The sequence below is a fragment of the Phoenix dactylifera genome, chromosome 7 (assembly GCF_009389715.1).
Source record: "Phoenix dactylifera cultivar Barhee BC4 chromosome 7, palm_55x_up_171113_PBpolish2nd_filt_p, whole genome shotgun sequence".
NCBI lineage: Eukaryota > Viridiplantae > Streptophyta > Magnoliopsida > Arecales > Arecaceae > Phoenix > Phoenix dactylifera.
The window spans coordinates 10,679,872-10,692,400 of NC_052398.1; the positions used below are offsets into that span (position 1 = coordinate 10,679,872).

Genomic DNA, 12,529 nt, shown 5'->3' on the forward strand with positions numbered 1-12,529 from the left:
CAGTAATAAATTTCAGTTATCATGGATTGGACGATTCAGCGAATCTCTTCTGAAAGACAACACATCACAACAAAAACAAACCTCAACATGGCATCCAGGAAGAAGCGAGTTAATGATCAGATATATATATATATATATATACATTTTTTATTAAAATCACCCATTGCTCAAGCACTTCTATTCTGCACGAGGGCGCCCCTTCAAAACCATTTTACCAAATCATGATGATCACTGGCATTCTATTTCTATTGATGCCTAATCATATACAGAGTCCTTTTGATATGAAACTAGAAGCTGATTCTCTGATAGTGGTAATAGCAAGAAAATTTTCAATGTGGGTGGGCAGATGACTTTAGTTGGCCTCAGTCTCTGGCTCAGTCTGTGTTGATTGCTCGGAGCTGGCACCATTGGAGTTGATTGGCTTTTTGAACTGCACCAAAATCATGGTCATGTTATCGCATCCCTCTCCCCCAGCCGTTGATGGTGCCAAGCACCTGTCAAGTACTTTCTCGCACACTCCAGAGAGACGGCTCTCCTGCAGTTAAATTTTTTGTTAAGTCAAAAGATCTGATTGGAGGACACAACATATGCACTTGGTGCATGCTGCTGCAAAAGCCAAACTACGAATATGGAGCCCATTTAGCTGGCATTCTCTATGATGAATCAACAGCCAAAAATTAGTGCAAGAATTTGCAACAAAGACCTTAAACCTGACAGATACGACTGCTATCAAGGAAAATCAGGAAGCATGCCACAAGGCTTGGATCTCATGGCTTATGTGGCAGCGCATAGAGATTATAGATTCATAGTAGGAGAAATATTGTCATTTCCTGCCTCCTAAATCTGTAGCCTATGCACAAGGCTGCTTCAGTGTCAGAAAAGAAATTTTTTACTTACCGTGTTAATATGTTCACGGATGAAATCCACAAGTTGCTGGCTTGACATGCAATCCCTAGTAACAATAACAACAAGGGCTATGTCACCAAAACAAATTTAAACAGAAAATGGACTACAAATTTAAAAAGGGGGGAAATATTGAGCAAAATCTTAGAAGCCCATTGTCAAATCTGGAGTTCCTATCACCTGTCACAGGTAATAGAAGGTACTCTCTTTTTTTCAAATGTTACAGTTAACCGCAAATGCTTTATACATTTTTAATATTACAGTGAATTCACAATTTGCATATATATACTACAACTTTCATGTTAAAAGATCAGAATCCACTCAGAATACATAAAATTATTTATATCATAGTTTATATCTCCAACTTCTATTATCAAGGCGTGAAGGCTAAAGATAATTAGAACAAATATAAGAGTTGTTTGTCCAATTCAGAATATGCTACTTTAAGATGAATCATGTATTTCAAACAAGCGGTCTAGAAAACTCTGAATTGTGGAAGATGCAAGATTCTTGTGTTTCAGCTTGCCACAGCCCAACCAATATCAACATTGGTCATCTTCTCTTTGAAGCAGAAAAAATAGCAAATAAGAATTATTATTTATTGTATGTAAAAATCAATCAACAATACTCAAAAAAGGGCCATAACTGCCACTTCAAGATGTTAGGGTGATGAAAGAAATCCTTGGTTGCCGCATGATACACCTTCCTAAAAACTCGTCCTAGTGCATCAGGCCCCACCATTGCAGGATCTAGGAAGAGTCAGATGCATGCAGCCTTATCCCCACATGCTGAAAGGCTATTCCGCGTTTTGAACCCATAACACCCAGGTTACAGTAGAGCACCTTCCTCTGGTTTATTAAATATTTTAGCATCCACTTTGTAATAATCTCAAATTTTTATTTATGCATCTCAGCATGTCTTTAGTCAAGAATCTTCTCAGACACCAAATAATGGCACCATCACTGCAGCCGCTTTTGCTATCTAACATGAAATTATCTACTCCCAATCCTCTAAATATTCTGCAATTTGCATATTTATCAAGCATTGAAACAGTTAAGGATGCTTTCTAAATGACCAAAACACGAAGTCAAAGGTTCCAGTCATTGATTGGTTGATATTTTAGCAATCTCATTTCATCATGGGTGTGAAATACATCGTAGTTCAAATTTTTTGGGTTTATAGTTATTTATTTTTCATGTTATTCTTTATCATCCTTCTATGGTAGGAAATAGTGTAACAAATATATAGTAAGTATTGCAAAGATGTTGCAACTGTATCAGGTGATTTAGATTTAACTTTAGCAAAAACAATCTCTTCTCTTCCTTCCGTTGAATTATTGCATCAACATGCATGGTATATTCTTAGCCACACATCTACGGTTTCTATGTTATTAGTTATGTCATAACATATGCCATTCTGCATACGGTGCCACAAAAATTGAATGGTGGATTATGCCTTGTAGGGAAGTAGCATTTATCTGGGCAAACGCTCTAGTTTTGTGCTTACCTGTTTAATTTGCATCCATCATTTATTTGGAAATGAGGCTCACATCACAACTGATGGCTTTGAGACATTTCATAATGCTAACTTTATTTTTAACTTGTACCTGTTATATAAGATAATTGAGAGATAGAAGGCATATTTAATCGAATCAGAACTTGGTAGATGAAGAGAAGCCACACATCTACGGTTTCTATGTTATTAGTTATGTCATAACATATGCCATTCTGCATACGGTGCCACAAAAATTGAATGGTGGATTATGCCTTGTAGGGAAGTAGCATTTATCTGGGCAAACGCTCTAGTTTTGTGCTTACCTGTTTAATTTGCATCCATCATTTATTTGGAAATGAGGCTCACATCACAACTGATGGCTTTGAGACATTTCATAATGCTAACTTTATTTTTAACTTGTACCTGTTATATAAGATAATTGAGAGATAGAAGGCATATTTAATCGAATCAGAACTTGGTAGATGAAGAGAACATATGATTACGGGTCTCACTTGATTGATGCATGCCTTGACAACTTGAGAAAAATTCATAAAGAAAAAAAAGATAAGCTACATTACATGGTTGAGAGTGTTGAGAAATAAAAATTTTTGCAGACGCAATCATGTCATAGGATGAATCTTTGAGATGGCTGTGGAAAAGTGCACCCCTCTAACTCCAAGTTATAGGCAAGTGGTTAGAAAAAAGCTACTGCATTATCAAGTCCAGAAAAGAAAATTGTGTGTCGTATGATTCCTACAGTTTCATTGACCTTTTCCAACAGAGGCAGTACAGTATTTGTAGGCGACTTAAATGTCTGGAACATGCACTATACAGCATTGCAAAAATCCACAGTCCAGTCACACTTAAAGTAGGGACTAAATAGAAATCACAGACATACCAAATGCCATCGCATGCTAGAACGATGAAGTCGTCATCATCACAAAGCTCCACCTATTACACAGCCAAAATCATATAAGTTCAAGAATACACAAACAGAAAATGGCATGACAGGAGAAGCAGGTCTTAAATTAACATAATTATTGATGATCCCACAAAAAAGGGACATCCCAATCCATGAAGCTCCCGCCACTGTAGAATCTGGGGAGAATCAGCCTCTATGCATACAATCAGCCTTATGCCTGTATGCATAGAGGCTGTTTTTATGTTTTGAACGCATGACACCTAGGTCTCGATGGAGTAACCTTACCGCCACGCCAAGGCCTGCCCTCTAACTATTTACAATCACAGATGATGATAAAGCATCCAATTATCACTTACAATGTTTATGTCAGGATGGGCAGTCACAATTTGCCTTTCAACAGGCAAATACTTGTTCTGCTTAAATTCCATATCTCCTGCATGCAGAGCATCTTAAAAGATGTGCAAATAATTGAAACAAAGAGATCCTTACATATTCTTTGTGCAGCATTATAAAGTACCAATTGCTCTTGCGAGGTTCAAACTTCCATTGACTCGTCCTGCATGGATAAATCCCCCTGCTTTTAGTATCCTTTCTCTCTCAGCCTCAAGTTCTGGCTTGTGATCCCTTGACAAGTTGTATGCCTGCAACCAAAAAAACAAAAGAAACTACACCCTAATTCCCATCTAGATTGGGTGGCTAGTAGAGCTAAGCACCATGAGCTTGAAACATCTTCAGAAATATTAACCTGACTACATACCTGACCCTTCCTTGAGATAACACACCGTGAATCACCAGCATTTGCTACAACAAGTTGGTTATTTCTTATGATTGCCACGCAAGCTGTGCTTCCAGATGTTGGTCCAGAGAAATCAGAGTGGGGTCCCTGGTTATAAAATTTCACGTCATCGCATCTCCCAAAAGTATCAGGAATGATTCTAACAATTAAAATGCAAACAAAATGTAATGGAAAAAAGTACACTTATATCAAAATGATTAATTCTCAAAACAAAAAAGTGGCAACAGCAAATGTTGGAGGCTGGCTTTTGTACAGTATGACTGTAGAAATGCGCTGTGACCATTTAAAATTCTCCATATATGAATTGTTGACAAAACCTTTGTTCTCTTTTAAACAGAATACCTAAAATCTACAAAAAGTCTAGTTAATAGTTATATTTGAGTGCTTAGTGGGATGGTTAGATTTGAGTTTACGAAAGAAAGAAAGCAAATCTATCTATCCATTCACTGACTAGGGGTGGCAATCAGGTCGGGTCGGACGCGGGTTAGGTTGGATGCATGTCAAGTCAAAAATGTACCAACCCGAACCCGACCTGTTTATTTAAACATGTCAAAAATTCAGATACAAACCTAACTTGTATTAAACAAGTAACCCAACTCGACCTGCATAACTTGTTTACTAGGCAGGTTGAGTCAGGTTAAATCGGTTAAACAAATTAAGTAGGTTTTTTTAATTAAATGGACTTAAATAGGTTAAATAGGGTAAACAGGTCAGGTTAAACATGATAAAACGGGCTAACCAAGTTAAACAGGTCTTAAACAAGTTAGCTCATGACCCAACTGAATTATTAAATGGGTCGATAGGGGTTAAAATAGGTCAAAAATCTAAAACTGAACCTGACCCGTTTAATAAACGGATCCAGACGGGTTGACCTATTTATGAGCCAAACCCATTTATGTCAAACCTAAACCTACTTAAAGCAAGTTATTTACAAGTCAAGTCATAAATTGTCACCTCTATCTATGGCCCCTTTACCTTTTATGCTAAGGTTGTGTCATTATGATCCATTTAGTCATATTTAAAGGCCAATCATTATATGTTGTATCAGATTTCATTAAAAAAAGAAAATTGTAATGGCAGATGACTCAATATTGATAGACATAGTAAAAATATTGACATAAAAGAGTTTCCATAACTTAAAAATATCCGTCAGCTATATTCACCCACAAGATAGACTCATTATAATGACCCAACAGCCCCCATCCTGCCATGTTCAGGGATTCCTGCTCATGTCAGTAATGAAATCATACCACCAGCAGTGAATATGATATTATTTATGCGCATATACTCAACAAGCTTCTATAATGTTTTTTAACTGCACTCTAGAGGCACTTCTAGCAAGTTCATTTCACACCACTAATAGACATTAGATGGGCTACCAAGGAGTGGAACATGAGCAGGTTACATATCTCGTGCACATTCATAAGCTACATCTTTTTGTGCAAATGATCGAACCAATAATTTGCATATATATGACTGTGACCTATGGATGCCACTTCTCAATATACCCCTACTAGCGGTCTCTTGAAGAAGAAAAAAGCATTCATTGACATATCTTGTGCAAATATGTGCAATTGTTAGTGAAACTAAATAGAACAAATAAGATGTAACCTGGTTTAATCTATTGCTTAAAATGTTTTTCACAAATTGTAATTTTCTCTCGCTTATGGCAAAAACAGTAATCACAAGCTCAAAATTCAAAAAGGAAGCATTGAGCATCCTCAAAAAATCAATCCACCATAAATACTTTAATTGAGAATAGAGACCTGATCAAACTAGATATCAGTTATTCAGCAATTTTTGCCACAATTTGGCAAGCTACTGCATGATAAAGAGAGGACTAGGTGTCGCAAGACATGAACATGTGTTCCAAGTCTTGACCTATACATCTGAGGCTGCATTTGTAATCCTGTTACATTAACTTTTCCCTGCCAAAGGCAAAGTCCTCAAAACAAGGAAGCATCAGATCCATTCTTGATCCTTCCCTCTGAGTTCCCACTGCTCTTATTCTTCTTCCTGACCTTTCTGCTTCGAATAGGAGGCCCCTCTTAATTTGGCAGGCTGTGGACTCAGCTACATATCTTCCAACTATTTCAAACAACTTCGAGTCACTATCCTCCATTAATAGTACTCCTACTGTTCCCCTAATGTATCGGTGTCTGAGCTATCCTCAAAGATTTGTCCCGCATCCACATTAAAAATTGCCATATTCATTGTGCCCAGCCAGTACCTAGCATTGCACAGAACTAAGTTGAACTTAATACATTCCCTTTTAGGGAAAAAAAGATAACAGTTATCATGTGAATCTTCCCTTTCCACTACACAGTATTAGGTGATTGTGGAACCTTCAAAGGTGTATCTTCACTTCATCCAACCTGCTTAAATCCTAAATGAGTAAATCAGTATGTCCATTCATTCTTCTGAGCATGCAAGTTTGTATGTGTTACATTCGCAATCCTTATTTCATTCAATATATATAAAAAAAAACACTTTTCGGATAGGCTTAAAGATCCATGAACTGCTGAAGTACCGTACAGTGAGAAATTACCTCCTCAAAAGCCCAGTCATCTTCTCGATCATTTACATCACCACCCTTTGAAGACCAAATTAAGCCTTCTATCATTCCAGTGAACTTGTTTATCTTGTCTCCCAGTACAGCAAGTTCTCTCCACCCTCTCTGTCCTCTCATCATTTCATCCATTCTGAAACAAGTTATGAAATTTGATGCGTATTTAGTTTCAAACTAATGACCAAGCACCGCATGCAAATGTAAAAAGGAAGAGACCATTTATATCAGGCATAAGAAAAAAAATTAAATTATGAAAGGATAAAGAAATAAAATACCTTAAGAAAGCTTTCTGAACAGAAGTACCTATATCTCCAGCCGCATAGGCTTCATTCTTGAGAACTTGAGCGTGAAGGAATTTTGCACAGAACTTAGCAACAACTTTTCCTGAAACAACAAAGTATTACTCCAAATCTGATGATACAATTTTATATTGTGATTTAATCAAAAGAAAGTTGTAAGATAGGTTCTAAAGCATCATATTGCTGACGTTTCATAACTTTATTTATGCCATAGAGTAGGATGAGAACACCCTAAAGAAAATATTAACTTTTTCCTGATGCAAATACACTCGATCAAGATTCTAATGAGACACCCTTGTTTTAAAATCTCAAAGGTTCGAGCAAAAGATATGATCGCATTATCTCATCTGAGTTTAAAAATGCAGCTCCAGGTACTTGGATGAGATAGAGTGAAGTATGCTTTCATACAGAGTCAAAAATTTGAAGATCTAGTGTATTTATAGTAACATTTTAAGATATTAAAGCATTTGATGTTGCCTGTGATATATCTATACCATTTTACCCATTTCATTTCAAATGTGAGGCATGTTGACTAGAGAACTTTTTATTATTTTACAGATTCAAACTTTTGGTGATAATGGTTGGTGGAATGAATTCATAAAGCTATCTGACCCCAGATAATTGGCACAAGTCTTCATGGTTGTGGTTACAGAACTTCATACTCTTAGCCACTCACAACATGCAAAGTAATAAGTGTCAGGAAAAATATATAGCCAGCTAACCTTGTAACCCTTGAAATATTTCCTATAGCGATGAGTACACATGCCACAACTAAGTGCTCATTCTGAAAGGGTACCTTACCTTTCAAACAAGTCCAGTATGAGTAGTCCAAAGTACACAAGTTCACTCAGGATAATTATTTGTGGTTGGATATTAAGTTAGACTTGTCAAAGCTTCAGATATGCTCAAATAGTCACCTTACGGGAAACAGAAATTTCTAGCCAGAACTATAAAAAGACATGGACCATATGGTACAATTTCATCTCTGCTAAGGAATTCTTTCCAAAATAAAGTTTAAATACATCGAGCTATTAAGTTTCATATGAAGAGCACAACTAAATATCGATTGCCAGCTTATCAAACCATTGTAAACTAATATTTTAACTAATTATATCATTAAGTTGTGGTTATATAGATAGTTGAGGTGATGTATCAGCTAAAGATCCTAAGCAGAATATATAATGATATATATGAGCCTAGAAAATGGCAAAGAAAATTATTTAATCTACTTATCCATTGAAATTTAACTTTATTTAGTTGTTTAATAATTTTATGTCATCAACTAAGTCCTTTTTTTTATTTTTTGGTGCAACGGCGGCTCACACCCTGCGGGTGTGGATACGGCCAACAAAATCTGAAACAAATAAATCTAAAAGAGACTCCGGCACAGTGTCGGGCTCCCGCAAAATAAAACCTCCAGAATGGTGAGTCGCATAGGAAGCGACCCAATCGGCTGCACAATTCGCTTCCCTGTAGACGTGTGTAGCCTGATAGGTTTCACACGCCTGCAGAAGTCTGCGAATGTCCAGAAGCAGCGGTCACCCTCACTTGCACGACCTCGGCCCCTAACCCAACCAATCACAGTGGCCGTTTCGCCCTCAAGAATGATCTGATCAGCACCCAGTGTCCGTCTCGCATAAGATATGCCCTCCCAGGCGGCTCGGAGCTCAGCACATACCACCGACGCATCGAAGATCCGCTGACCCCCCAGCGCCACTAGCCTGGCATCATGATCTCGTCGGAGGGCCCCCGCTACCCCAGTGGTGGTGCGAGGCTTGCTCGCAGGTTTCCCGGTGGAAGGTGGAGCGTAACCAACACCAACCAAGACAACTCAGACGGAACCCCGTTCACACCGCTGTGTCAATCGTTCTCGGTTTGGACCACCAGCAACAGTTGGCGCTAGAGGAAGGGACTGATCTCAGAGCGATCGTAATGGCACGGCGAGGTGGTCGTGGAGCTTCCAATGCCTCCGGTCGCGGGGCCTCTCGCGCCTCCGGCCGGGAGGCCGCTGCGTCTCCAACACATTCTCAGCAACACTCCACCATTCCACCCCCCATTCAGATGGTCGAAGCCGCTCAGTTCGACCAGTTAGCCCAGCAGGTTCGCACCCTCGCGGAGGTAGTGCAGAACCTGCAGGGTGTGATGTCTCGAGCGCCACAGCGGGCCCAAGAGCCGCTGCCCCCCGAGCGCTCACCTGTCTTCCTCAACCCGCGCTCCTTCCTCTCCCATGGGGAGGAGCGCCGGCGCGAGGAAGGTTCTCGAGCACGGTCCATTCTGCCAGGACCTTCTCATCGAAGCTGCGCGGGGTACGAGAGGCGGACCCGGGCGCGTTCTCCGACCCCCCAGTCCTCGAGGGGCCCGCACTCCAGTCGGTCCCCCTCGCGCCGCTCCTTGTCTCCCACCCACCGGTCGCGCTCCCTGGACCGGCGGGTGGACGATCTCCACAGACAACTCCAGGTCCTGAAGGGCCACTCCAAAGATCTCTTCGCCGACTTGGAGATCTCCTCCCAACCGGCGCTTGCCTCGAGGATCCTGCGGACCCCAAATCCGCCGGGATTCAAAATGCCGGCGATCGAGCCCTATGACGGGGCGGCGGACCCGCGGGATCACGTGGAGAGTTTCAGGACTCTTATGCTCCTCCATGGAGCATCAGATCCCCTCCTCTGCAAGGCCTTCCCGGCGACCCTCCGTGGCCCAGCCAGGGCGTGGTTCGCCGGCCTGGAGGCTGACTCTATCCAGTCCTTTGACCCGTTCACTCGCCTCTTCATCAGCCATTTCGCCGTCAGTAGCCGGCGGCGATTGGTTTCCGACTCCCTCTTTGATGTCCGGCAAAACGAGGGAGAAAGCCTGCGGGATTACCTTACCCGCTTCAACAAGGCTACATTGGAGGTCCGGAACCTGAGCCAGGAGGTGGCTCTCTCAGCCCTGAAGCGTGGCTTCCGGAAGGGCAGACTCACCTTCTCCCTGGACAAACGCCTGCCGCGGAGCTTCCAGGAGCTGTTGTCTCGGGCGAACCAGTATGCAGACGCCGAGGAGGCAGCCGCCCACCGGAACAAGGAGGCCGCCGAGGCCCCTCTAAAGCTCGGGAAGAAAAGGCGAAAAGAGGCACCCCAGAGGAGGAGCCCGACGCCTCAACATCGGCGCAGAAGCCCGTCACCGGCGAGGAACCACGGCGCCCCACGCCCTCGTTCTCCGCACCGACGCTTCAACCGGTACACCCCACTCCTGGCCCCCCGGGCCCAGATCCTTATGGAGGTCAAGGGGCGGGAGAACCTCTCGGTCCCGAGGCAGATGAAGAAAATCCCTGGGAGGAGGCCCTCTCGGGCGTACTGTGAGTACCACCGAGACCACGGCCACGATACCGAAGACTGCTTCCAGCTTCGGGACGAGATCGAGGCTCTCATCCGCCGAGGGCGTCTCGGTCGATATGTAAATGACCGACGTCCCCCCGCAGACCCGCGTCCGGCCGACCCGGCCCCTCAGGAGCCTCGGGAGCAGAATCGACCCGTCGCGGGCGTAATCCACACCATCACTGGGGGCTGCTCTCGGCCCGTGAGAAACGCAGGGGGCTCGGTGGAAGCATCAGGGGTGGCCGTCGCGAAGAGGCAGCGGGTCGGAAATGTAATCACCTTTTGTGATGAGGATGTAAAGGGGGTTCAGACCCCCCATGATGATGCCATGGTGATCTCCCTCACTATGGCGAACTATGATGTAAGGCGTGTTCTTGTGGATAGTGGAAGCTCAGCTGATATTTTGTTTTACGAGGCCTTCCAAAAGATGAGCTTGTCCCGACAAGTGTTGCACAAAACATCCACCCCCCTCATAGGATTCACTGGAGACGCTATCTCGGCCGAAGGTGTCATTGAGCTGCCTGTGACTGCGGGCGTTGCACCCGCAGAAGCCACGGTGCGGCTCGGGTTCTTGGTCGTCCGTGTTCCCTCGGCCTACAACGCTATCCTCGGACGACCCGGACTGAACGCCCTTCGCGCGGTAGTCTCTACATACCATTTGCTAATGCGGTTCCCCACGGCGGCCGGGATTGGAGAGGTCCGAGGTGACCAACCGACCGCACGGCAATGTTTCCTAGCAACTCTCAAAGGGAAGAAGCCCGTGGAGGCCCTAAGCGTCGAGTCCCTTGACGCCAGAGACGAGGTGGCTTTGCGGCACGGGGAGCCGGCCGAGGGTGTGATCGAAGTTCCCCTTGAAGAGGGTCGCCCGGACCGTACGGTCCGGGTCGGTGCCAACCTCGACTCGGAAGCTCGGCTCAGGTTAGTGAAATTCCTCCGAGCCAATGCTGATGTATTTGCCTGGTCGGCGGCCGATGTACCCGGGATCGACCCGGAGGTCATTTCTCACGCCCTCAACGTCGACCCGACCCACCGACCAGTAAAGCAGAAGAAGAGACACTGTGCCCCGGATCGGATCCGGGTGGTCGACCAGGAGGTAGACAAACTCTTGGATGCAGGCTTCATAAGGGAGGTGAGCTACCCCGAGTGGCTGGCAAACGTCGTACTTGTCCGGAAGGCGAGCGGGAAGTGGAGGATGTGCGTCGACTACACCGACCTGAACAAGGCGTGCCCCAAGGATAGCTTTCCGCTTCCACGGATAGACCAACTGGTCGACGCAACTTCCGGATATCAGCTGCTGTCTTTCATGGACGCCTTCTCCGGCTACAACCAAATAATGATGGCTCCGCAGGACGAGGAGAAAACTGCCTTTATAACAGACCGGGGGCTGTACTGTTACAAGGTAATGCCCTTTGGTCTGAAGAATGCTGGCGCCACTTACCAGCGCCTCGTCAACAAAATCTTCAAAGGGCAAATCGGCCGGAACATGGAGGTGTACGTGGACGATATGCTGGTGAAGAGCCGCCATGCCGACCAGCACATCGCGGATCTGGAGGAGACTTTTGCCACCCTGCGGAAGTTTCGCATGAAGCTGAACCCAGCGAAGTGCGCCTTTGGCGCTTCGGCCGGGAGGTTCCTCGGTTTCATTGTCAACCAGCGGGGGATCGAAGCCAACCCTGACAAAATCAAGGCCATCCAAGATATGTCCCCTCCGACCAAAGTGAAGGAGGTTCAGGAGCTCGCTGGAAGGGTCGCCGCGCTCGGACGATTTGTGGCAAAATCGGCCGAACGCTGCCAACCGTTCTTCAAGGTGTTGAAGCGCCCGAAAGACTTCCTTTGGACGGCCGAATGTCAAGTGGCATTCGACCAACTCAAGGAGTACTTGGCGTCTCCTCCCCTGCTGTCCAAGCCGCAAGAGGGGGAGATGCTCTACCTCTATCTGGCGGTCTCCCCAACCGCAGTCAGCGCAGTACTGGTTCGGGAAGAGGCAAAGCTCCAGAAGCCTGTGTACTACATCAGCCGGGTCCTACGGGATGCCGAGACGCGGTATACGAAGGCGGAAAAGATCGCCTTCGCGCTGCTCACCGCGGCCAGGAGGCTTCGCCCCTATTTCCAGGCTCATCCCGTCACCCTCTTGACCGATCAACCACTGCGGCAGATCCTCAGCAATCCTGAGAATGCGGGACGGCTGGTGAAGTG

At 44.5% G+C, this 12,529-nt stretch overlaps 1 protein-coding gene across 4 annotated transcripts in view; it reads right to left on the bottom strand.

The window, feature by feature from the left end:
- Window positions 1–12,529, bottom strand: part of LOC103711021 (probable protein phosphatase 2C 11) — a 29,889-nt gene continuing 17,360 nt past the window's right edge. For all 4 annotated transcript variants that reach the window (XM_008796991.4, XM_008796990.4, XM_026806217.2 and 1 more), the window contains 8 exons: window positions 6,960–7,068; window positions 6,664–6,817; window positions 4,077–4,202; window positions 3,837–3,960; window positions 3,676–3,752; window positions 3,296–3,348; window positions 898–952; window positions 1–535 (listed from right to left, as the gene is read on the bottom strand). In XM_008796991.4, coding sequence (XP_008795213.1) covers window positions 353–535; window positions 898–952; window positions 3,296–3,348; window positions 3,676–3,752; window positions 3,837–3,960; window positions 4,077–4,202; window positions 6,664–6,817; window positions 6,960–7,068 — 881 coding nt within the window. In that variant the 3' untranslated portion in view covers window positions 1–352. The remainder of the gene's footprint in view (window positions 536–897; window positions 953–3,295; window positions 3,349–3,675; window positions 3,753–3,836; window positions 3,961–4,076; window positions 4,203–6,663; window positions 6,818–6,959; window positions 7,069–12,529) is intronic.